The sequence below is a fragment of the Haemaphysalis longicornis genome, unplaced genomic scaffold (assembly GCF_048455015.1).
Source record: "Haemaphysalis longicornis isolate Haplotype H1 unplaced genomic scaffold, Haemaphysalis longicornis Haplotype H1 scaffold_3, whole genome shotgun sequence".
Taxonomy (NCBI): domain Eukaryota; kingdom Metazoa; phylum Arthropoda; class Arachnida; order Ixodida; family Ixodidae; genus Haemaphysalis; species Haemaphysalis longicornis.
The window spans coordinates 5,792,881-5,819,698 of NW_027526335.1; the positions used below are offsets into that span (position 1 = coordinate 5,792,881).

The 26,818-nt window shown below is 47.7% G+C and overlaps 1 protein-coding gene across 3 annotated transcripts in view; it reads left to right on the forward strand.

The window, feature by feature from the left end:
* Nucleotides 1-26,818, forward strand: part of LOC144173890 (uncharacterized) — a 59,814-nt gene that overhangs the window by 17,977 nt on the left and 15,019 nt on the right. For 2 of the 3 annotated variants that reach the window (XM_077702199.1, XM_077702200.1), the window contains 3 exons: nucleotides 9,745-10,311; nucleotides 12,856-13,052; nucleotides 17,341-17,508. In XM_077702199.1, the coding sequence (XP_077558325.1) occupies nucleotides 9,745-10,311; nucleotides 12,856-13,052; nucleotides 17,341-17,508 (932 nt within the window). The remainder of the gene's footprint in view (nucleotides 1-9,744; nucleotides 10,312-12,855; nucleotides 13,053-17,340; nucleotides 17,509-26,818) is intronic. The other variant, XM_077702201.1, reaches the window with a different exon arrangement.

The following is a 26,818-nucleotide window of genomic DNA, read 5'->3' on the forward strand; positions in this document are numbered from 1 at the left end:
GGACTGCGCACAATTACCAGCAGATTGCTCACAATGGATGGGGAACAACCCCCCACTTGAGGCATTTCTTACCTTTTTCACCGAACAGAATGGGAATGATGCATGCGTGGGAATAATAAAAGCCGAACTTCACTTAACCCGAGTTTTTTATTACATAAAAAAACTGACGAGGGCAGACTTGCCTCCGAGTGCACCACTTTTTTCAATCTCACCGGAGTCACGTTTATCGGCACCGGCCTTGTTCTTGACGGTAGAGCGGACCGTCTGCTTAGACAGGCCTGTACTTTTGGTGATGTCAGCCTGTTTTTCCCCATGTTCGACAGGGTTAATTACGCTTAATTTATCGGACAGTGAAATCAGCTACCCTGCCGCTCATGCCGCTGGTCGCACACACACAAAAAAAAGCCACTAGCACCTAGCACTGGCTTGGCTTGGCTGCGCCAACGACCCGGCTGCCAGCAATGTTGCCAGACATAATGGTTTTCTTGCCAAAATAAACAAAGAAAAAGCACTTCGGATGCCGGCCTCGCAGAAGTCCGCTATAAACATTCAGTTGAAACAATTTTCGCCCAAAATTTAGTCTGTTGTAGCCGATAGTCTGCTCTAGCCGGGTCCGTTATGAGCGGAGTGGACTCCATTTAAAATTCATGGGGACCAGACAAACCAACAGAAATGGTCTGTTGTAACCGAAAGTCCGTTGTTGCCGGATCCGCTGTAACGAGCGTAGACTGTAGCTTATTTGAGCGAAGAGTACGTTACAAGTGGCGTCATTATGATTCTAACGAAGCAATCTTTTGAATGGACCAAACTTGTGTTTTGTCTTCATGGCTCCTTTAAGGGGGCAGTTGGGTCTTTTGGACCGAAAAACGGTCAAACAGAGCATTTTTTCAAAAATGGCATTTATGGCCTCCACGGCCATTTTTCTGTCAGTCTGTAAATTTCCTCATCAAAAGGCACCATATTTTGTTGTTATTCTATTATAATAGCATTTTAAAGTGCACTCTACAGCTCAGTTAGCGCAGAATTCGATGGTGAAACGGCACTTTTCTTGCAATGCAAAGCTAGCATTTCATCCTCAGATATCTTGTCACCCAGAGCAGGTACAACTTTAATTCTTTTTGCTTCTGATACCAAAATGTGTGGAGAATACAATGTTGGAAACAGATTTCTCAAATGGAGGCTTTGGAAAATTATTATTGTGTTCAATTGGCACCACCTGCAAGCGATTTCTGGCAGAGCATGGGAGAAGTGAAGTTCCCTGTGTTGTAAAACGACCAAAAATAGCTGAATCAAAAAAGTTCTTCCTATGTTGTATTCTTTAGTCATTTGTCTGCCTAGCCACGTGGTAATTGCCATTCTGTATGGAGTGGTTATTTTGTAACTGCGACCCAAAATAATGGCAATTGATCAATAATTAACTCAAAATATAATCAACTTACAAAAATCTAATGGCAGATTTGAAATCAGCACAAAAAACTCAATAACGCAGTGCAGTTTCATTAAAATTGGTTGGTAAATAAAAAAAATAGCTCTAAGACCAGTCTGCCCCCTTAACATTGCATCGCATAATTTGTTGGAGCCTAACCTAAATCCCAAATTAAAGACAAACACACGCACACATATGCGCACACACAGTGTTGCCAGTCTACAAACTGTGCACCACGTACGCAATACAAGATTGAAAAGGCTCACAGGGCGGAACATGGCCAGAGTGTGAGAAGGATGGGAATACCATGGCTGAAGAAAGTCATACCAGAGCAGGGAAATGCATGTGTGTTCATACCTTCACATTTTCTCGTTGTCACCAAGTGTCAGTGGATTTTTTGTTCCCCCACCCCAAGTATCGTGTGCTGTGACGGGGGAAAAAAAAAAGAGCAAACCTTGTGCGCTCTTTGCCGATTGCAAGCTAACAAAGAGAGAACAAGTGCAGGCGGGTGCCATCAGGGGATTCCCTGAGAGAAGCACTGGGAAAAAAAGTAGGGGGAGCTAGCAACGACGTCAACAGGCTGGCGGCAGAATTGAAGGGAAAGGCATCGAGGCGGTGAAAGAAAGACGAGGGGAAAAAAAGACAATGGGGTGATGCCGCAGCAGTGTAAAAGTGTGCAAGAAATGAGGGGGGAGGTGGTGTTGGGGGGTAGAGCAGTGAAAAAAATGGTGTGCCATTCAAGGAAAAGAAACGTGGAGTGAGAAAGCAAGGCAAGCTATGGGAAAGGTGGGAAGAGCACCGCTTTCACAACCGCCACGGGCATTTCCAGGTGCGCGACCGTGTGTACTCTTGAATTGTGTGACCTGGGTATTTAAAGGCCAACTGCACTCAAATTTCACGTGGACCAAATTTATTTTCAATGCGTAGTAAGTACCCTCAAATCAGCTGGGACACAAGTGGTAGCCCCGTAACACGCCTCGTTAATCAGTCAGAAGCGTTTAAAAAAGCTCCGCCGCAGACCACGCTGCACCTACCGGCGGATCGCGTAAACAGCCATGACGCGCCTGTGACGTTCCAGCCGACGGGGGCTTCTTCCTCTGGCCAGCCACGCAGCTGGAGAACCGGTCGAGCTCTGCTGCGCGCGCTTCACCCATGCGCTGCCCGTGCGCACGTAGAGTTGCGCGCAGACATTCCCCCGAGCTGGTGACCGTCCGGCTGCTCGCTGGACGGCTGCAACGTCACTACAATGGCCGCGCTCTCCTCGGTTTCGGTTTCAAAGTCGCTGTTTTTTGCTGGCTGCTTGCGGCGTCCACGCGCTTATTTCAGCTGTTGTATTTTGCGTGTTGCCTTCTTTTCAAGCAAACTATACGAAAATAGGGTTTTCAAGAGGTCGAAATTTTGAGTGCAGTCGGTAAGGGGGCAGACTGGTCTTAGAGCTATTTTTTTTTATTTACCAACCAATTTTGATGAAACTGCACTGTGTTATAGAGTTTTTTGAGCTGATTTCAAATCTGCCATTAGATTTTTTGTAAGTTTAATATATTTTGAGTTAATTAATGATTAATTGCCATTATTTTGGGTCACAGTTACAAAATAACCACTCCATACAGAATGGCAATTACCACGTGGCAGACAAATGACTAAAGAATACAACATAGGAAGAACTTTTTTGATTCAGCTATTTTTGGTCGTTTTACAACACAGGGAACTTCGCTTCTCCCGCGCTCTGCCAGAAATGGCTCGCAGGTGGTGCCAATTGAACACAATAATAATTTTCCAAAGCCTCCATTTCAAAAATTTGTTTCCAACATTGTATTCTCCACACATTTCGGTATCAGAAGCAAAAAGAATTAAATTTGTACCTGCTCTGGGTGCCAAGATATCCGAGGATGAAATGCTAGCTTTGCATTGCAGAAAGGTGCCGTTTCACCATCGCATTCTGCGCTGAGCTGTAGAGTGCACTTTAAAATGCTATTATAATATAATAACAACAAAATATGGTGTCTTTTGATGAGGAAATTTACAGACTGATAGAAAAAAGGCCGTGGAGGCCAAAAATGCCATTTTTGAGAAAATGCTTTCTTTGACCGTTTTTCGGCCCCAAAGACCCAACTGCCCCCTTAACGCAATGTTTCTATGGGCAATTTGTCGTGACCGTGGAGGTCCAGTGTAAGAGGTGGGTTGTTGCAATACCGGGGGACGTATATAAATCGGGGTTTCACTGTAGGTAGGTCCATTTCAGAAGCCGGATTTATGCTACACCATGTGCACCGTAGTTGTTCTCAAACTGCACTCTGCGTGTTCTTTGGGGTGGGCACCCTTCATTGGCTTTTCTGGGCAGTGCCGTGGCTGCACAAAAAAAGCAACACGGGCATAAGAACGTGCAGGTATAATCTTACCAGAGATATATCGTGCTGGTGTGGAAATGGCTCCCACAGGGGGGCCCAAAGCACAGCCAGTTGTGTTTCCATCCGTAATGCTCTCTTTCAAGTGAATTTGCGTTCAAGTGTGCCCAAGAAGAGGCGCACGTTTTTGGACTGCAGCAGAGCGCAACAGCCAGCGGGCCTTGTTTGTCCTGCTTCTTTCTCCCGCCTGTCGGTGTGCATGGCACCGCCTGCCAGGGCACGGCTTGGCCGCTTTTCTCATGCACCCCTGTTCGTTTCTGTTGTGTGCACCTTGGTAAGTGTTTAGCACCTCTCCTCCCTCTCCCGCTGCTCTCCTGCAGAGCCATGTGCCCAATGAGGAGCTGCGCAGCTGGGTCTGAAATGAGGGCGCCGAGTTCATGGCAAAAAATGAAGGGGGATCTTTCTTGGTCTGAATTCCACGGCAGCCCCCCTGCTGGGCACATGTTTTTGCAGCAGATCACTGGTAGCACTTTACTTTGCATGCGAGTTTGCTGGCATGCATTCATCTGTAACGCCTTGTAGGAAGAAAGCTTTTGCTGCTGCTTGGCAGTAGTAGGCATTGCGTTTTGCTGTACATTGGCACTTCCCTCCTGTCAGGCAGTTGCTGGTGAAGTAGTTGGCCTCTTGGGGCCTGCTTAGGCAGAGATGAGAAGGCATTGGGCGAGAGTGCTAAATGCTTCCAGGATGTGTGCCTGTTTTTGCGCCTTTGGGTGGCTTTCTGAATGCATGCGGGTGTTGATTGCTTGTGATGCTCGCTTGTACAGTGGGAGCGGAAGCATGACCAACGGTGCCCTGTGAGCGGTGGAACATGTTTGGAAATGATCCTGAAACTATTGGACGCCCTCCTGGTCTCCGTTTTATTTAAGCCACTTCGGTTCACTGTCGGTCTCAGCGGGAGCACGGTGGGGGGAAATGCATGGCCACAGAAACAGCTACGCAGCCGGCCATTCGAGTTGGTCAGCAAACACGTGGTCAGCACAAAAATTTGAGAATGTGCAACTCGCTCGAGTGTGTCCAGCCATTGTGTGTGCGACCCCCAGGCTTGTTTGGCCCTCCACTGCTGGTGTAGCTCGTGAGGTGGATGACCACGGCCACTGACACGTTTCGCACCACGTGTTGATAATGGAAGTGTTGGCACCCTAGCACTGATAGGACTTTCATGTGGTGCTCCTAACGGCTTCTTCCTTGCGCATGTCTTGGAGCAGTGCTGGGCTTCTAAGGTTTCTTCTCACAATTGTTGCGAATTACCCGCACTTCCTCTCTCTTTTTTCTCCCTCCCTTCATTCTCATGCTTTTCCTGCATGTGGGAAGTACTGGTAAATACAAGGTTGGAAAGGTCCACTAACGAGTTCTGTGTGCTGTTATAGAGAAAATGTCGACTGTTCAATGCGCTTCTGCTAACGTTATTATCATCAAAGCATTCCTTTAAAGTGAGCTTTGCAGCACCTACACCTGTTCCCATTGCCGAAGCTGTGCCAGACGTGGCGGTTGGTCTTGACCCATTTTAGTGCTTTTGCATCGGAACAGTGAGGCTAAAGTAGCAAGGTTTTGAGATGTCACATCCTGCCAGGGTACTTGGACGTCTTCCATCGGAACAATGCTCTGTATGCTTGGGGGACTCGAGCTCAATTGACTTTGCCATCCAATGCCATCCCCTGTTGGGGAATAAATGAATAAGCATGGTGAAAAATTGTACACTCCTGTTTAGCACAGGGCACTTGCGGTATAATCGCACAAACAATAAAGGCCAACAGTTGTGTGTTTGTGAGGCCTTCTTTCAATGCCACTTTTGCACAATTGTAGGCAGGGACTACTGACTGGCACGAGACAGAAACGGAGGGAAGCGCCTGGTGGGGCATCTCACTGACAGCTGTGGTGTGGCATACTTCCTTGGGGAGAAGCAAAGCTCCACCTTGTTGAAATTCCCATGGCGGAAGTGCAGTCTAGTTGTAATCGAATGTGTCGACCAGAAAAGCAAAACATGGTGCGTGCAAGTGTGAGCTCCTTGGTGGCGGTCACTCTGATTGCATCACAAATTCAAATTTCGAAGGTTTATGCACCGAAGCTACATCTGTGCTATGAGGCACGCCGTTGTGAAGGGCTCTGCACTAACTTCACCTAGATGCATCAAAATCTGGGCACGTGGAAGTTTTTGCTTTCCGCGTCTATCTGAGAAGCGGCCACCACGACCGGGATGGAACGTGTCATTTGCAGCGCCAAGTGGGGACGGGCCTTTGCGCTGTGGCGGAGGTAGTAAAAGAGAGCTGCCATCGAGGAAAACCTGTCAGCCGGCGGTTACCATCACATAATCCAGGCTTGCCTTTGAAAGGTGCTTCACAGAAAGTGCATGTCACTGATTCAAAGACACACCTGCCTGCTGGTTGTCGAAACAACTTGAGAACACCAGCCACGGAGTGTAGCACTTAATGTTTTGACTCCAGCATGGGCGTCTTGATTGTGGCACCCGTAATGGGATGCATGCGCATTGAAGAGAATAAACAGGATCCACTTGGGCCCATGTTAATGAACCTAATAAGGTGTACTGGCTCACCTAGAAAGAATCTGCACCAGATCGTCACATATATTCTGTTTTTCATGGTCGGCGTCCTTCAATAGGTACACTAGGCTGCAGTGAAGGTAATGACACTTACCTGACAAGGAAGCTGTCGTAGCTTGGCAGTAATGGCGTATTTACTCGAATCTGGGCCAACCCCCGAAATTCAGAAGGTTAGAAAATAAAAGAAACTTACTTCGAATGTAAGCCGAATGAAAAAAAAGCCACTGGACTAAGACTAGAACATGCAGCACTTTATTTTTTGCGGTGCTTGACGTAGCATGTTCAGTGCTCACTCGCAGGCTGAACGGGAACCGCTTCATAAAACGAGTGACCCAGCCTAGCGTCACTAAATAAGCTACGCTCAACCCGGCCTCCAACTGAGCCTGCCTTCGCCTGTATCATCTCCGTCGTCACAGGCATTCCACCCTTCCTGGGTAAATTCAGCGGCTTCCTTCTCCACCCCGTGGTGTCGAGCTGTCTCGCGTCCTGTGAAGGCCATTCATTCGCTTGGTGGTGCAGTTGAAAAGTTTCTTCTACTGCTTACACCATTCGCACACGTTCCTCTCATTGACTCTGAAGTTGTACTGTGCTTGGAGGTTTGAAGTTCTTTCAGCCTCTAAAACTATCTTCCGCTTGAAAGCTTCAGTGTAGTGGCACCGCTTGGTGGGCGCCATTGTGCCGTGAACACAAGCGCTTCTCGAGGTCACCCGACGACGTATGCAAGCAAGCACGGAACGCTGAGAGCTGGGTTCAAAACATATGGTTCACAACGTTCAAACAGGCAAAATGGAGCCTGAAAACCCATTGAGTTCTGAAAACCCATTGAGAACCTGCCAGCTGCAAGTCTGTGGTCGTGAGATGGCGTTGAGTGTCTAGCGGTGGCAGGAAAGCCGCATCCTTAAATCTAAGCCGACCCATAACTTTCATAAACGACTTTTAAAAAAAAGTGTATCAGCCTAGATTTGAGTAAATACGGTAGTATTAGCGTTCGCTGCAAGCCAAAGCTGAATTACTTGACATTTGCATAATCCTCTGCCCATTTTTAAAAGTGAAGAAACTGGACAGCACTTTTTTTTGTAGCCACTGTCACAAGCCAGCTCTCCTGCCTTTAAAACAGTTGGCAGACTTCTTTGCTCAATAACCTGCTCACCATAGCATGGGGCTCGCTTCTGTATTAAGGATTTCAATGTTCCAAGCATTGCTGAGGCTCTTGTCGAAGAATTTGAGGGTACATGTGCATTTGTGTCCTAAGTGAGTAGCCAAATCAGGCTCTTCCTCCTCATGTGCGTGTCGCAGTAGGAGTGAGTGATAACATGGCAGAGTTGTTCATGACAAGCGGCACGCTGGTCTTTCTGGCTTCTTGCTACTCTTCTTATGTCAATGAGAACCAGGGTCTGCGTTATGCTTCGCGCATAGTGAAGGGTGTGGGGAAGAAGACCTCTGGATAAAAAAGGACTTGGGAGCTGGGGCAGCCATCCCAATCCCTGGTGGGGCAAACTCTGTAGAACATTAAAACAGTGGTCGTTGTTTTGTGTAATTCGACCCCAGTTTCACTCTTCACACGTACTCTGAAAGCCATCGCTCCTTTTCCCCAAAAACCTTGTGTGGGGCTTGCAACAATGTGTGGCATATTTACTTGGGAAGATGTTCTCATTTCTGCCAAAACCAATCTGTCTCCTCACGGAACTTTAGCTCTTGTATATTGCCTCGGCACTAAAAACACAGAAAGAAGGCCTGATATCACTCTTGGGATTATTCTGGTGATAAGTATGTTTAAATTTTTAGGGGGAAACATCAGGCAATTCACAGCTGTCCGTGTCCCCTTCTTCATTGCATAAGTTTCCAAGTATTGAAGTTTTGGACACACTTCCCACTGCCTTCTTCATTAGCGAGAGCATTGGTGATCTCTCCTGGAAGACAGTGACCGTCTGTGCTTACTGTGTCATGTGTGCGTTTTTCACTATGCCCCCCCCGCACTCCAAAAAAATGGCAGCAGCACAAGGGGTTCATGCTGAGTAGAAAAGCTGCTTCCATCTGTTTTGATGTAATCAAGTGCACAGGAATATCAAAAATTGCTGTGTGACAGCAATAAAAGCTTTGTAAATGTCTTCACTGGCTAAAATGTTCTCGTTTACCTGCCGCGGTGGCTCAGTGGCTAAGGCGTTGCGCTGCTGAGCACGAGGTCGCGGGTTCGATTCCTGGCCGCGGCGGCCGCTTTTCTGATGGAGGCGAAAAGCAAAAACGCCCGTGTGTACGAGATTTTGGAGCACGTTAAAGATCCCCAGGTGGTCAAAATTAATCCGGAGCCCTCCACTACGGCGCACCTCATCGCCTGCGTTGCGTCGGCGCGTTAAACCCCACAATCAATCATTCAATAAAATGTTCTCGTTAGTGAATCAACAAGCATTGACAAGGAGCCGACACACACAGCCACCACTTCCTGTCTTCGTGTGGGAAAGCCTTGCTCGACAGTCGTGCGCACATCAACGGAAAGCACATTCTCAAATCCTCTGTGCTGATCACGTGTGCAGATATGCTTGCCAACTTGACTGGCTGGCCGTGCAGCGGGTATCAGTGGCCATGCGCTTGACAATTTGTGTCTCTTCTGCTAACGATAGTGTAGTGGAAGTTCAGACGTTCTGGGGGACTAAAGGCGAATAGGGGTCTGCTTTGGTCCCTGTGGCTTATATTTTAGGATGTCTGCAATGTATCGGGCCAGACTGTTCTGACCAACTATTTAGTACAACTATTTAGTACTGAAGCTTGAACACTGAAGCTTGAACAGGCATCGATCTGTCTTTGGGTGCTGCATGGGCATGTTTATCATAGTGTCGAGTTTCCTGAGAACCGTAAGGTCATGGATGCTCACTTGCTTTATGAGATGCGTTCAAGTTCGAACAGACCCCTTTAATTGTGGAAACGGTACATGGGATTTCAGATGTCTTTATGCTTGATTATTTGTTTCGTCAAAATTTGGGTCACGTTTAATTCATGTCAATAATTCATGTCACATCTATTTGCACAACATTAGGTGACTCTGGTAGCAAGCTTTGATAAGCTGCACCTTTGGTTGAGTTGCAAGGGAACATCTTCCCATCTGCGAGAGCACTTCCCCTGTGGATACCTCCTTGCGTTTTAGACTGAAATTTTGGGAGCCCTGGAAACTTGAATGCCACGCTTGTTGTTGTCAGACACTGACTGTGCAGTTTTTAAGATGTCCAGTTCAGAGCTACTGCGCTTCATTGTCTTACATTTGACGGGAATAAGCAGGGGCATGAGCATGCTTTTGAGTCGTTTTTTGCCACGAGGCTGGCCTTGGCTAACAACAGTGCCTTCTCTGCTGTGTCTCTTGCCAGGAACCGGTTTCCGTCCCCTTTGACGGCACGATCCACGAGTTCGTCTCCAAGCGGACGGGCAAGAAACGCACGTTCAAGTTTGGCGCTCCACTGCGAGAAATCTTTCTGGACGGCATACCGTACTGCGCCCAGTTCGACAACAGCCCCAACGTCATCAAGACGGCCGACGGTGAAGTGCACGTCATTCGGCTCGAACCTCCGCCTCCGACCGTGGACATTGAGAAGCGACCGCCCGACCACATCCTTCGCGCACTCAACCTCCACCCCGAGAAACTGGCCGACACAGATCAAGATTTGCGCACGCTTCCGCCGCCACTGCCCGTGGTCGAAGGCAGCGGCACGGACAACGCCATGGACGTTGACATGCGCTTGCCGCCGCACGCTGAAGGGGCCAAAGATGTGGACCTGAGGAAACGCGGGGGGGGCGTGGATGAAGGGGGGGGCGACGCGTCCTGGAACAGCCCCAAGCAGCAAGCGGGCAAGGCGGGCTGGACGCCGCAGCCACGGACGCAGCAGCAGCAGCAGCCCGAGGACGGCTTTCAGCCGAGGGAGAACAAAGAGAGCGGCGTAAGTCAGCACGCCCCTTGGCCTGCCCTTGTCTTGTCCTGTCTTGGCGGCTGGGGGCAACCGGAATGCTGGGCCGCTTTGTCTCAGAATGTTTGTACCGAGATTAAACTCTGCTGCTTCTTTCTGTGGGCTCTAACCTGGTGGTGGTTTTTCTGGTCTGCCTTCTTGGGAGCCATCTGCCGTTGCCATGCCCAGCTGGGGAGAGGGGTAATGGGCTAGTGGATGGGTTCCTACCAGTGTAGCAGAGTGTGTGTGGTCTTGTGCTTGCCTCTGAGTGCGCATGAAGAATGCCTTCATTTTTGCTCACACCTAGTCAAATGATGGAGTGGGGAACCATTCACTGGTTGTGGTCACTTTTTTTGACTGACTTATGTATCATCAAAGTGCAGTTAAACCTGGATACACCGAAGTTGAGAGAAATCCAGAATTTTTCGTCACATGCAGGTTTTCGTCGCATGCAGGCTTCGAGTTAAGGCTTGCGTGAAGGAAGCAGAAACAGAACCAAAATGCTAGACATCAGTGATGTCAAACTCGCCCTCAAAGGATTTATTTCCCAGTTAAAAATGTTGGCATTTGCGGCTGCTGCTTTCCGATGAACTTAGTCACTACACGGCACTCCAACGAAGCAAGTTCACTTACTCCCATATTAACAAATGTAATTAAGTATAACTTTTGCCTTAACCCATTTCAAGGGCCAAACTTACGCTGAAAGGGCACCTTTTCGCAAACTTGGTGCTCTTTGCTGCACTCAAAATTGTTGAGCGGGTGCTAGCTGGATACTGCACCAGGTGGCGACATTCTTTTTTCTCGCCAGTGGAGACGGCATTGAAAATTTTGAGCTTTTCTTAAAACGACGAAACTTTTCGTTTTCTGGCAGCAGAACTCATCACCGACAAACGGACACCACAGATAGCAGCGGAGACTGGCAAGTACATGCCAACAGGCAGGCTCAACACCTAACCAACACCGCATTAACACTGGAAACGCACGGTAGTTTGCGTTACAGGCAGCGTTCGCTAAATTTGCGCATTTCTCGAGCCGAATTTTCAGATAAAGTGCAAAAAACAATGGAAAACCAGTGCAGCAAATTCGTTGCATCAAGTTTAACTGTCGCGATGCCTTTATTACATAGAGGTCACAAACCACATGGGTTTCAATGGGGTTGGCAATGTGGAGTGGAAAAACTTTGTTAAATTCAGGAATTCGTTCCATAGAAATTCGTTACATCCAGGTTTAACTGTATTTGTCATGTCATTAAAGACCCACTGCCCCCCTCACACAGTTACACCTTACACAAAAGATGGCCACATGCCACCAGTGAACAACTGGAACATCTTTTTTCTAGCTTGTGTCAACTGCCTAGTTGGTCCACCAAGTACAAGTGCATAAAAAGTTGCTGACTGGGCTAATTTGAACAGTTTTGGACTTCTCGTGGTTATTGAGAGTAACTGTCTTGCCTATTCATCGTAAGTGCAATGGGGAGGAAATGTTACTGGCTAAGAATCCCATGAGGTATGTCACAGGGATCTACATGTGAAAATTGTGATGTTTTTTCTTTCTTTCTTTTTGTAAAGGATGATTTGAGTTGACTTGTAAACCTTGCAGCAGGATTGGTCTAGGGAGAAGAATGCATGCTTAGCAGAGTGGCGAAGAGCGCATTTGTGTTTCTGATCTCTGCCCATATCTGCATACGTGTACTGCTGGCATTAAATGAAACGTAAACATATAGGCAGGTTCCTGGACCAGGACGAATTTTTTTTTCTTCAACTGCTAAGTTTTTGAGAAAGTTGTAAGCTTTCCTTTGTAGCCGTATGGCTGCATTTAGGTGGATGTCAATCTTTCCTTCACATATACGCAGGTTGTATGATTATGGTTTTGAAAGTACATCAAGTGCTTTACGGACGGTGCAACGCATATTGTAGCTAAACTTGAGCTGAAGTCGCAATTTACCACAACAAACGTTTTCAGCCCTGATGGCAGTGGTACAAGCAAGCAGTCATTAAAAGCACCAATGTGTTACTAGACATTTCCGTTGAGACCGTCCAAATTATGGGGCAGTTATAAAAGTTTGTCAGTGAGTACTGCACTTGTGAGGATCAGACTGCAAAACTCGTAAGATGTGTCTTAGTAGTTGCGACTTTGTCTTAGAAAGTTGTGACTTTTGCCCCATGTTACCCGACCGAATAAAAAAACATGAATCGTAATTTCATTTATACATTCCCGGCTTCAGTGAGAATTTGATATCCCAAATGACGTTCTCATTGTTTGTTAAGCTTACTACTGTGTTTTTGTATTTTTGGTAGGTATAAGGTTCCTTTGCATATTTCGTGCATTCCTGCACTGAACAACCAAAGGTGTCTCGTGGTTGTGTTCTATTTCAAACGCACTTTGTTACCCTGTTTTGAGCATGAGGTTTGGTGCTTTGTCTGCATTTGCTTCCTGGCCTGTCGGCGGGCTGCACCCATCTTGCGGCAGCATCCGGGCTGTTTCCTTCTTTGGTTATGTCGTGGTGCTTAGGATTGCCTGTGGATGCCGGAATTACAGGGCTGGGTGAGGTACGGCAGTCCCGCTGAAGACCGGGCTGCTGGCAACAGCAACTGGTCACAGCAGCATCAGCAACAGCAGCAGCCGCAGCAGCAGCCGCAGCAGCAGCCACAACCGCCCAGAGGACCTCCCCAGCAGGAGGTCTCCACTCACCAGCCCTGGCCCCCAGGGCCGGGTGGAGAGTGGAACAACTTTGGGTGAGCCTCCTGCATGTCCTTATTGGGAGAGATGATGTTGAATTGAATTGAATTGAATTTATTTACATGAAATGTGAATGGGTACAGACCCAGTGTACGAGCCACTGGCGGGAGGTCTGCGTCGGGAAAAAAAGGTTCCTTCCCCTCACTTCCATCATTCCCGAGAGGGCTGGATCAGCAATCCATAGCGCAGAATGCCGCCTCAGGGAGCAGTACTACCGGGATCTTCTTCCTTGGGAGTTGTTACCCAGCAGAGGGAGCAGCAAAATCGTCACCCCTGCCTGCAAGGGATACAAGTGTGTCGACAGGCTTGAGAAGAATGTGTGTGCTTTCGTGTGTGTAGGAATAAATGTGAGCTCACAGTGACAGTATGTCTGCCATGCAACCACTGTAGTGCAGGCAGTACGCTGCCAATTCGTTCGAAAAAAGAATTCGCCCTGAGCTTATTATTTTTTGCTCTGATGGCGCCAAGTCAGAATGCTTGATGCTACCCTGCAGACTGTCATGCATAAATGTCTACTACGTATTAGCAAATTTCTGTCCTTTAGGAGAGTGTTTGGTCAGTTACTACAGTTGGACAATTTTTGAAATCATGAGCTTTTTCTGGGGATGTCAAGATTGAGCAGTTCTAATTGTTACATTTACTTGGTGCCTCTGTGTTCATATATGTCAACCTTAAGGGCCAACTGCACTCAAATTTTCGACAACGTAAAAATAATGTCACCTAACAGTACATATAAAAAGGGTGCGAAATGCAAAATATTGCGCTTCAAACATTGATGCGCACGACACAATCGGCTCGCGACATTGGCGTTTTCGGGACCGAAACTGAATAGAAGAGGCAGCCATAGCGGTGGGCGCACATGACGTACGTGATGGAACAGAAGCGGCCGTGCCAGGACCGGCGTCCGCTCAGAGCCACCTTCAAATGCACGTGGTAGCGCCGCGTTTCGTTCTGTTATTTCCACAGAAGAACTTCCACTAACGTTTGCCTATGATAATGGAGTTAGGCGCAATTCTGGCATCCCGTTGCTATCAATCGAGATGAAGTAGACCGCCCAACAGCAATTTTTTTCTATCATAATATCTGCCGGAGTAGCAGTTTTCGGCATTGCAAGTAATTAAAAAGCGAACCCTGATTTACAAACCTACTTGCTCGTACGATATTGAAAAGCAGCTTTCGTTATAGCCGACGCCTCGGCTATCACATCGCTCTCTTTTAAGGGAACAAACCGCACGCGCGTGGAGATCAATCACTATTTCTTTATTACATTATGTACAAACAGCTTCGCGATTATCGGCCCAGTATTTTTCGCCTTGCTGCACATCAAGAATCGAATTATACAAGTGGTTTGAAACTATAAGCCAGCTTACACAGCTAAATGGTGGTGCACTAAAACACAAAAACATTTCCTATCTACTGCTGTTTTCTACTTTAACCAGAGACAGGTGCTGCTGAAAACATTTTGCTTTCAAATAAACTAAATCTAACGCTCAAAGTAAATACTTCACTTGGGATTTGAACAAAAATCTAGTCTATTATTTAGTAGAGGAGCAGTTTCATTAGTTTTCGCACTTTGCGAAGACGAGGGCCTATATTTGTGTGGATGTATTTGTTACTACGAGAAAAGCTGATTTTGATTCACTTAGCGAGTAAGCAAAAGTCGCGCAATTGTTTATAGCCGCGTGTACAACTGTATTTAGGTCGTCAAACTTTTGGAAAGGTTTAAGGTATGGAGGTGGCATTGGGCCAGTTCAAATATGGCCAATATTGGACGCGGAAGCGCAAGTGGTCAAGAATTTATAAAAAAATCTTTTTTTCTCTGTGGTAACTGCAATAGGAAGGACAAATGTAAGCAAGTGCTCGTTTCGCGCTATTTTTTTCATTGAGTAAAAATATTATTTTCAAGTAAAAAGAGTTTTGCTAACTCCAAGATGCTCGCAAGTGCGTGATTAGTTTGTAGGCTTCTAATCATTTTTTTTTTTTTTTTTGCATTGAAAAAAAATGGCGGATATTACTGCCTATGCGTTTAGTTTAAACATGTGATGGCGACCGCGGTACATCGCGCTGGTGTAGCGGAGAAACCCCGGGCAAACACATCCCTGCGCCCGGCGGAGCGCCCTGCAATTCACCGTAGAAGCGCAAGCTTTACGGGACAGGTTCCCCAACCTTCGTCACAGGCCACTCGGAACTTGTTTCGGCTACTCTCTTCCAGGTGCAAACGTCGCCTGCTCGGAGGTACTTTGAACGGCGGTACCTAGCGCTCTATGTGATTACGAAGCTAAGGATGTTGCCATGGTGATTTTAAGAGCATAGACTATATTCGGTGACAATTTAAGAACGGCACCAGAAGTTGCCGCTGTGCCTTATCACCGTAGCCGGATGTTTCTCCACTCAGCGCAAGTAGGGCGTTACTGGGAATATTTTGAACATGGCGTGAGCTGTTCCTGTGATTTTTTGGACTTAATATGCTTATAAACGACTCCAGTGACGACAAACAAACTGCATGAGACAAGGCAGACAATATCACGCATTCATAGCAAACCCCTTTCAAAACGCGCGCGCACTGACGTCACGGGTCCGGCGCTTTGGCGGAGTGATACACACTACATGAGGTGGTGCCGTTCTTGAGTTGTAACCGAGTATAGTTATTTGGACAAAGAAAAATTTGAGTGCAGTTGGCCTTTAAGGGGGCAGACTGGTCTTAGAGCTATTTGATGAAACTGCACAGCATTTTAATGAAACTGCACAGCATTATGAAGTTTTTGTGTTTATTTCATATCTGAAATTAGATGTTATGCAAGTTGCATATTTTTTAGATAATTAACGATTGTCATTATTTTGGGTCACAATTACAAAATAGCCACTCCATACAGAATGGTAGTTACCCCATGCCTGGGCAGACCAAGACAAAAGAATACAACTTTGGAAGAATTTTTTTTTTATATTTTTCAACACGCTGAACTTCACTCCTCCCGTGCTCTCCCAAAAATGGCTCAAAGGTGGTGTCAGTTAAACACTAATAATTTTCAAAATTCTTTATTTGAAAAAAATTGTTTTCAATGCTGTATCTCCACATATTTAGGTATCAAAAGCAAAAATAATTACAGCTGTACCTGCTCTAGGTGCCGAGATATCCAAGGGCGAAATGCTAGCTTAGCATTGCAAGAAAATGCCGCATGCCATTTTCCAGAAAACGATTTTTTGACTGTTTTTCGGCCCCAAAGACCCATCTGCCTCCTTAATGAGAAAATAATTCACTGTCAGGTGAAGCGATTGGTTTCCTTGATATTGATAGCTTTATTTCCATGGACTGAAGTGAATGATTAGCTGTTCCATCACGCCTTGGCCAATCCCCCTCTGGGGTATGTGCTGCTCTGTGCATGCATTGGTCTACAATAGGGCATGCCCAACTGAGGCACACGTCAGATTGGTGTATTGGAATGCAGTGATCCCAGGCTTGTCAGCTGACCCAGTAAATATTGGAGAATTCCTTTTTTACGGATTGTTCGGAGGTTGCCGCCTTGGAATTTTTCGCGGGGTCTTCAAACCCGATGGACGTATGAATGCGGGTCTCGTGTTAGGCAGGGAGCCACGAACGTCACATTGTCATACCTGCAAACTCTTCCGAATTTTCCGTAAAATGTATGAATTTTGATGCGTCTTACGATTTTACGAATCTTGCCTGAAATTTTACGAATTTTCGAAAAAAGTGGGACCATCTATTTAAACGACACTGTGGAACCTGCGCCGCCACAAGAAAGCAATACGTAGTCTTGTTATCACCATCTGCGAAGCTGCGATTTCTGTCGTCTTCTCGGGGTGGGCTACGCAGCGGGGTGAACTCGCTGCTACCTCGGCTAGCCTGCTTATAGCATCTTGTTCACGGGCTGGTTACGACTTCCGTGTTCGTGGCGTTCTTTGTATGACTGCCGCGTCCTGTGCGTGGTATGACGGTGGTAGTTGCTTCGCAGTACAAAGGCAGGCTCGAAGCCGCGAAAGCACTACCAAGTGTTTTCGAAATCGTAGATATCCGAATTTGCTGCCTTTCCCAATGAAGTTGCTGCTCATTACTCTTCAACACTGACGGTCTTCATGTATGGTTGTGAAAACATGAGAACGCGTGAAGAAAACGTGAACCATTTTAGACTTAAAAATAAATTGTGCTGCCCACCACTTCTCCCAGTCCACAGATATTACGAATTTCTATGTCACCAGGTTGGCAGGTATGCACTGTTGTCCTTTGGCACAGCAGCTCATGTGATGGTGCCGATGCCTTTTTCCCAGGAGCGACTTCATGCCGGGCCGTGGCATGCCAGCAGTGGGTCCACCCGGTAGGAGGGGCAATCAGCAGCAGCAGCAGCAGCCAGGCTTTGGTGGCAAGGAGTACCCCTCGTACTTCCGCGAGGAGTTCCCCCAGCCACAGATGCCCCATCCCCCTCCTCCACGCATGGGGTGAGTGCTGCGGCAAGGGTTGCTCAGTGCGTATCGCTGCGCGCGTGGAGTAGAAGCTGAACATGACTACTACGGAGGCGTCCACAGTCGAGCCCATTCATAACGGCCGCAGTTACAACGAACGCTTGGTTACAACAAACGAACGTAGTGTGACTGGCGCGAGGGTGCAACTCGGGTACAGGAAACGTTAAACAATCGCCCTTCGCGCGGACTTGATCAGCTTTCCGCGAATGCGACGTATCAAATTAACTGTGCAGGGATCACCCTTTTCCTACAGAAGTGATTGCAGCCTGCAAAAGAAAACCAGAACGGAAAAAAATGTAAACAAAAAAGGACGTCGTCGTCGGGGGTTCCATGTTGCCCCCCTTCCCCCATCCCCCCCGACCAACTTCATCTGCAGCCGGACGGAGGGAGCATATGATGGAAGAGGGGTGAAGCGAGATAGGGAAGACAATGGCAAAGGCGTAGAAAGTTGGTGCTGTGCCAACACCTGATGATGCTGATGCTGATGTGGCCGCTACCCTTTGTATCGGGTGATGCCAGAGAAATCTGGCTCGGGCCAAAAAACTCCTTAACAGTGTCACTGCACTGTCCTATTTACGTACGATCTCGCCACGAGTGTTCTAGTCGCTGTTTGGTAACTTCGACCGCTTCTTTTTGGCCGCTAGGTGTGTTCCCCCTATGCATCCCAAGTGCCGTCGCAAGTGCCTCGGACGACCCCATTGCCGCAGTAGGGAGGGCCAGTGGGTGTAGGTGTGGGCATTCCACCACTACGTGAAGGAGAGTTTCCTCCGTGTCCTTGCACCTTGTGCACCGAGTGTCCAGGTCCAGGGAAAACTTCGCCCTCATCACTCTAGTCCTCAACACCCCGCTCCTCGCTTCGCCCAGCAGCCCACTCCCTCTTGAATTGTTGTAGATCTCCTCCCTGGAGATGCAGTCCTTCCCTTCGCAGTACACTCGCAGAGATGGCCGGGCCCGAGCGTCGCCGCGCCACTTCGCATTCTCTGTTTCCCGTACCCTGTCGCGCACCTTCAGTCTCCAGTTCGGCTTGAGTGCCTCTGTCAGGCGCACCTGCGGGACGTCGTAGCGCTGTGCCAGTTTTCCTGTTCGGGTCATCCATTTGGTGTTTGTGCAGCGAAGGTGTCCATATTTGTACACCTCCCTGGCCCACCTGCCATCAGGCATCGCACTGAGGCGCCGTTCAAATGCTAGTTTGGCTGTGGCCTCTCTCGCCTCAAACGACGACCAGCCCATGTTGCCCTGCACGGCTTCGTTGGTGGTGTAAGCATGAACGCCCAGTGCCACCCTGCCCGCTTCTCTCTGCCTGACCTCCAGTGCCCTCCTGGTCGCCGCCGACATGCACAGTACGGCATTGCCAAATGCCAACCCGGGCACTGCTACCAGCTTCCAGAGCGCCCGGACAACCTCGTACCTGCTGAAAGCCCATAGTGACCTTGATGTTAGGTATGCTCGCTTAGTCACTGCTTTCTTCCGCAGTCGTGCCTCGTATTCCTCGAGATAGTTCCTTTGGTCGGCGATTTCTATCCCCAGATATTTGTAAACGTGGCACCATTCCACGTCACTGCCCTGCAGCCGCAGTGGTTGCCGCGTTTCCCCTTCATTCACTCCTTCCGTCGTTGCCCCTCCTGACATAACTGCCGACTTCTTCGTATTAAACCTCAGGCCCAGTCTGGTCGCCTCTTCCGCACACACATCGAGGAGGGCCTGAAGCTCTGCTGTCGAATTTGCCATCAACACGATGTTGTCAGCGTAGAGCAGACCAGGTAGGCGCCTCGACTTCGTATGCCCCTCCTCCATGTGTGTCAGGTCGAAACCGAGTCCACTGTTTGTCAGTCGTTCTGTAAATTCCGAGATGTACAGCATGAAGAGTAGGGGCGACATAGGGCAGCCTTGTCCGAGTCCCCTTGAGACCTCCACTGGTTCCGACGTGTCACTGTCCCACTGAATGGCTGCCAGGTTGTCCGCATATATTTGCTCCAATAGGCTCAGCCACTCCTCCGGAAGTTCAATGTTCCTCAGTGTTCTCCACAGCATACCGTGGTCAATGAAGTCATAGGCCTGGGCTATGTCTAGGAAACTCAGGAGCAACGGCCTGCTCTCCAGCTGACATATTTCCAGTGCCTGCGTGATCACAAAAAGGTTGTCCTCCAAGCGTCGACCAGGCCGAAAACCGTTTTGAAGCTCACCCAACACGCCCTGTCCTTCGGCCCATCTGCATAGCCTCGCTCGCACTATGTGTGCGAATAGCCTATATATGACCGAAGTCACGGCAATGGGTCGGTAGTTGTCCACCGAACCCTTGTCCCCGCTGCGCTTGTACACTAGCCTTATTCTTGTGCACTTCCAGTCCCTCGGTATTTTTCCCGTCACCAACACAGCGTTCAGTGCGTCATGGAGTAGCTCCCTAGTCTTGGGCCCCATTTTCTTGACCAATTGGATTGGAATTTTGTCCAACCCAGCTGCTGTCCTGCCATTCAAGTGGTTCAGAGCCATTTTGTGCTCTCGTTCGGTGATTGTTTCTCTTGGGTTCTTCCCTTCTGAGGTCCCCACTTCCTGCTGCTGTGGCACTGTACTTTTTGCCAGTTTCTGTGCCATGTAGGCCCTCACGTACTCGAGGCAGTCCTGTCCCTCATAGTTCTCCCCTGTTGTTGGGTCTCTCGAACAAGTTCTGGTGCGGGAAGGCTCTGCCTGCTCATTTCGGACATGTTGCCAGAATTTTCTTGCAGCGTCTCTGCCTGCCCCTTTGAGTTCCCCCAGAAAGTTAGCATTCACTGCTTTTATCTTTCTTTGCACGACGTTTACCGCCTCCCGTTTTGCATCTTTGTATTCTTCCCAAAGGCTGTTCACCTGTGTGTCCGTTCCTGAGCAAACTGCCTGTCGGTGTTCACGGCACAGTTTCTTCCTTTGGCTGATCGCTGCAGCCACTTCTTTGTCCCACCACTTCTTCTGCCTTTTCCTTCCTCGAGCGATTTTCCTGCGCTGGCCCAGGGCCCTTATGTGCTTGTTGATCCACTGCACAAAGTCTTCGTAGTCCTTTATGTTCGCTTTCACTGCGTCTTCTTTCATTCGCTCTACCAGTGTTTCGATTTCCCTGGCCGATATGTGCTGCTGGCCCGTAGGACGTTTCGTCGCTTTTTCCCTACGCTGCGCCTTCCCAAACACTAGTTTAATCCTATTATGGTCGCTGCCAAGACTTTTTTTTCCGTTCTCGTCTATTTCCATTCAGTCCAGCTCGTCAAACAGCTCAGGGGAGAGAATGCAGTAATCGATGCAAGATGACTTGTTTCCCACTGCCCATGTGGTTCGTCCCTTACACTTTTCTGTAGTGTTGGCTATCACCAGTCCTGTCGCATTTACCCAGTCCAGAAGCCTCTGTCCCGCTCTATCTGTTGCGTCATCAAGAGTGTCGATATGGGCGTTAAAGTCTCCCACCACTACACAGGGCAAATTTATCACTTCGACGTCCTGTGCAATGCACTTGAAGAGCTCCTTGTTTTTTTCCTCTGCTCCCTTACCGGTCCACCTGTGGGACACATGTCATGGTTGCCAGCAAAAACTTGTCCCCAGCTAAAAAAGTTTGAATTGCAGGCTTTCCTGTTCCTTTATGTTTTTTTTTTTAATGCAACGGTCTATTTTGCACGAACGCGCCATCTGTGGGGAAAGACGATAGGTAGAATCTGGCTTCACGTTGTGGAGGTGGAGGTGGAAAGCTCGATTCTCCCTGGGCGCAACGTTTTTTTTTTTTTTTTTTTTTTAAAGCTGCCGTTGGCATATTTAGAAACTGAAATCAAATATTTTGGCAGAACAAACGCGCCTGACTCAGGCAGAGAGTCGTCAAAGGTCCTTCGCTGGGTCTGTTCACTGAACGCTGCCGTTGATTCTGGGCATGGAGGCTCAGTTAGCCACACTGAGAGCCACCCAGCGACGGCGGGCAGCGTGTCTAAAAATTTTCAAAATAATGTTTAGAAATACATATACAATTTAACCTTGTTTAAATACTTGTGCTAAAAGGTTTTCAATACGTAAATAAACGTTTCAGCAGTTGCAGTAGCTGCCAGGTTTGCTGGTCACGTGACAGGCACACATATTATAGTGTCAAGTTTCGACACTACGAACCGCCACCCTTCTGATTTCAGGAAGTTTGCTGCCAAATTAAAATTATTTCTGACAATTTGTTTAGAAATCGCTTGTGGTTACTGGGCTGTATAAATTGCTCGCTTTCATATAAGCTAGAGAACATGTACGTGACGAAAATCAGTTGGTTGTCTGTCCCTTTAAATAGGGCAGAGTGCTCGTCGCTGATTTTTACCGTGGTTTTGGTTATGGGCGTGGCTGGGTTTACATTGAGTCGTTTGATCTGTTGCGGGAAGTTGCGTGACTCGAACGGCGGGAGTTCTTAAAAAATAGCGCGGTGCCTTGAGTGTGAGGCGCGGTTCGGACACATTGCGGTGTTACAAAACGCTAATTTATTGCTGCCTTTCACAGCGAGCTTGCGAATGGTGGGAATGGGACGATCGACGCTGCAGAAGCAGCGGCGCAGGCTACATCGCCGCGAAATGTTCAAGCAGTGTCCGATAGTGGTACGGGCTATTATTATTGCCTGCTAGTGGTAATGGTTCATCTATCTTAAGTGGAACTTAATGCCAAGAGGGATCTGGCTAAGCATACCAACGTTACTCAAATAGCGATCGCAGTGAGCCGGCACCCTGGGGATTGAAATGGGAGGGTAAATTTTGCAGTGGCTCTACACTTGTGCGTAAAGCCGAGTCTGGGATTACAAAAGTAATAATTTAGGCATTCGCATGATAATACAAACGCTTTGCGATTGCTTAGTTTTTTAATTCGATATTTTCAACGATGCTCCACGCTATCAATGCGTAGAGGCTAATAATTCAAAAATGGTTTGTAAAAAGGTAGTGCAGTTCGTACGTTGTGATACTCTGGTAGAAAAAACTTTATTGAAAGGCAGTTTCAGTGTTTTGTACGTTCAAAACCGATTAAAAGTGTGCACCCCTTCGCCCGAGTTGCCGAAATTTGATTTTTTTTAGGCTCCTAAGGTGAATTAATAAATGTCTTTCTGCTCCAAATCAAGGCTCTTCTGCTCCAAAATTGAGATTTCGCTGCTCCAAAATCTGCTCCCAAATCTGATTCAGTTGTCTCACCCCTGCAAGTGGGAAACTTTGCTTAACGGCTGCAGCCAGTGCCCTGTTACCACCATCATTGTGTGCCGTCCAGGCGATGTCCGCAGCCGCGTCAGTGTGCCTGCCTTATGCATGCTGCGGTTTCACACACAAAAAACGCTTAGTACAGTTGTAACAGACTTTGGATATAACGAACAAATTCAGCGTGACGGTTGAGTTCGTTATAAGTGGGCTCGACTGTACGTAGACCCTGCTTGTTTGGCGGGGGGTGGTGCGACTAGATTGTTGAGGATTGTTGTAATTTTTACTATTTAAGGAGCAAGTATGGATTTGCGGCCGCTGGTAAAGATGGCTTCATTTTGGGCTCCTTGCTCGGTTTCCTCGCAGAATTCTTGGCGTGGAGGAAAAAATGTGGTTGATCCCTCTTCCAGGAGAACCAGTAAAACACGAAAGGGAAATGTGCCCTCACAGGAGCAGTTGAATGTTTATTGTGCATCGATATGAACTTGTGCACCGCTATTTATATTTCTTCGGTATGTACACATCAATGTTAGACACTACAAGGTTCGCACAGGTCCTTGAAAACCCTTGAATTTAGAAGCGTAAATTTCAAGGCCTGTAGAGTCCTGGAATTTTTAAAGGGTCCTTGAAAACCCTTGATTTTTCTGGAGAGAACCAATGGCCCTATCTTTTTCGCAAGAATTTAAAGTGTTTGTCGTGAATTTTAGGTGTTAAAAATGTAGAGAAACATTGTAACAATCAAGTTTCAGTGTATTGCGTGAAATTACGAGTTGTGGATTCTTTTTATTACGAGGCAACATTGGGAGCAGCACTGCTCAATAGATTTCATATCACGATACAATCCCGTGAAAGCCGGCTTCTGTTCTCTGTCTTGCATGTTCTATCTAGTCTGTGACGGCGTTTCATTGCATGTTTGCTGTACCTCATACGCTGCATCTGCGTTTGCTTTTACGTGCAAATGGTGGACGTGTACATAGTTCATCCTGCCTTGCAGCAACACTTGCTGAGTTAATTTCAGCTGATACTCTTGCTAACAAAGCAGGAGATGCTGGCAACATTAACGAAGTTTTGAAATCAAACAGCCTCAGCAAAACACCAAAAAAAAAGAAAAAAAACCTCTAAATATAAACTATGAAATAAAAAATAAAGCTGGGGGAGCATTCATGAACCCATAGCGTCTATCTAAATGTGCATTAATGTTCTTAGGTATTAGGCAATATCAAAATTTTGCATTGTGTTGAAAATGTTATAAATAATGCCAGATAAAACATAAGATGGGGACCTTGAAAATGTGTTTTCTGGTCCTTGAAAGTCCTTGAAAACACTTGAATTTTTGCTTGTGAAGCCTGTACGAACACTGTACTGGATTTCACGTGCCGGAGCATTGCATAAATCTTGAAATCGCAGACGCTCGTAAACCATCGTTGCGAACGAAACCAAATGGGTTGTCAGCAAATCGTTTGGTGAATACACAATCCGCTGCAGCAAAAGGAGCGGTGGACCGGGTCACGAGCGCGACATTCGCAAGTCGGCATCCTTGCCTTACAGGCTCCACCGCAGCTTACGCTGCACGTCCCCTTACGTGTAGGCACTTAGGGTGCCTCGATTCACGCATGTCCGCTGTACAGGGTGGAGACATGTATGCGTTGACGCCGCCATTTTGGGTCACTCGCTCACCACCGCAGCAAGTAATTGTGTCAAAACCGTGCTATAATTATCGCCGCAACGCAGCTTACTGGTGAAGTTTGAATCATCTTATCTGTTTCATGTTGCTCGGTCTTGTGGGAAACGAAAAAAATAGCGCGTTGAGCACCTTGACCCAATAGCGGCGGCATGGGACTGTTCAAAGGGTGTCTCCACCCTGTACGGCTGCGCGGGCATCGAGGTGCCAACTGTCGGAGCTTAAAGGGACACTGAAGTGAATTTGTCAAGCTCCCGTTTTTGCTTGCACTGCGTAGACTGGCTCAAATTAGCACACTTTTCATCGTTTATCCGGTTGAGAAATCGGTAATTATTTTACAAAGCGCGAAAGAAGAAAAACTGCCATGCGCGGTTTGCGGCAGCCGCACCAACTAAGGCTGTGACGTTGGGAGGAGGGGGCACCGTGATTGGATGATGCCCAAGGTTAGCAATCAAACAAGTTTCGGTTTTGGTTTCGGTTCTGTAAAACACAACCAATGGCGTTGTTGGATGGGCATTCTCAATATCTCAGTAATCATCGTACCGCGCTTCTGCCATGTTGTCGGCTGTAAAATGCATAAGATAAGCCTCCCAGGACGGCTTGGAATCATAGCATTTAGTAGCCGAGGCCTACGCAGTGCATGAACGCCCTCCGCGTGCCCGCAGACGCTCAAATGCCATGCACTTTTCCCCTATATTTGGAGCTTGCCTCACTCATGCCTGTATCGTAAAAAGCGTGTTCGCACCAGGCCAAGGGTCTGTTGATTCTGGCCTGTGTCCACTGCCCGCAAGGAGTCGGTGCTTATGGCAACAGCACGCCAACAAGAACTCGCTAGCGCGCCAGTGCCAGCTTGCGCGCGTTCTGTGAACTAGTTCGTGGAGCAATGAATGTTGCCGCCCAAAAAAAGGTGAACTCAGTATAGAAAACATCGGCAGAAAACGAAAAAGTTAACTTATATATAAAAAAAAAAAGCAGGTACCAGCGGGGATTCGATCTTGTGACTTGGAAAACACTTGCGTTGACATACCTAGCGCTCCAAACCACTCGACCACGGGGAGCGCCGCCGACCTTGAAAATATAAGGTATATAATGTATAACCAATTTACACTTTTATTTAGTTTTACCATTCCAAGCAGCTTAGGTGACTATTTGTTGTTTTGCACTCGTGCAGTAAGCATACCCCAAGTTTCCACAATATCTCACGTCTAGCAATTGCATTTCTTAGACGGAAAAGCGTTCGCAGATGCGTAGTCGTACTGCTGGCCGCTGTGCTTGTTCGCCCAGCGCAAAAAAGTGCTCCCCGCACCCTAGTTTTACGCTGTACGGTAAAAATATCAGTTTATTTTATTTCCTTAGTACCTATATTGACTTCGCTGACTCTTCTCCCGCCTTCAAGAGGCCTTATATCTTCCTACTGGCCTACCAGTCAGCGAAGCGTCGCATGTGCGCTTGTGCAGCGCTTGTGTGAAGCGACCTTGACTTGGAGCTAGATACAGTGTACAAACTAACGTGTACAAACTAACCAAGTAAAGAAAGGCACATTCTTCCTTTCACAAACGTGTCCTGGCTTCGTTTCAACTGAGCGAACGAATTGCGACGACCCGTCGGCGGCCGGCGGACGAAACGCTGGGCTGAGTGACTGTCTGAAGGTCGGGGAGCCGTGCAGTAGCGCAGCCAATTGCGAACTCGGCTCCTCCCGACATCACACGAAAACGCCACAGAAAATGGGCGAGCGTAAAGAGAGGAGGACAGCATTTTAGAATTAATTTTTCTACTAAATAAAATCGCGTAAACGCGCCCAGAGTGGTCGAAACAAGGCCTGGGGACTCCGGACTACAATTTGCGCTAGTAATCCCGCAATGTTAACATATCACTTCAGTGCCCCCTTTAATAGCGTCATGATGCACTACTTCGCTTTGCCTCTCCTAGACGGCAGCACCATTCAAAGGGAAGGATATAAGGTGCGTTTGTCGTCCTATTTACGCATCTGTTCATAGTGCAGTTGGGTGCGCGTTTCGTACCTCCCGTTGCGGCGAAAGAGTTCGTGGCTCGAATCCCAGCACAGCCACATCAGTCGGAAGTTTTTCTGGCTATGTCCATTTCGTGACGGGTATGGTGTCAGCGAGATCTTGGTGGACCTCGGCATAAAACACTTTCGTGTTAAAATTTGTTCTATGTGTAGATATGGCATGGCTCATGGTCAGCATTGAGAAGGAATACTATTGAAGCGGATGGTGTTAAGGGTTTGAACCTTGAGCATCAATTTTTTTTTTTTTTTTTTGTTTAGCTGTTGGTAGGTAACTCAGAAGAGAGTTTGCGTCAGGCATCTTGTGCTTGTTTTGTCCGACACGAGAAGGGCCTTGTTTGGTGGTGAGGAGAGCAGTGGAAGCTCTAAACTGTGCCCCTGTGGTGTTCCTTCCCACCAACTCCCTCTTTCCACACGCAG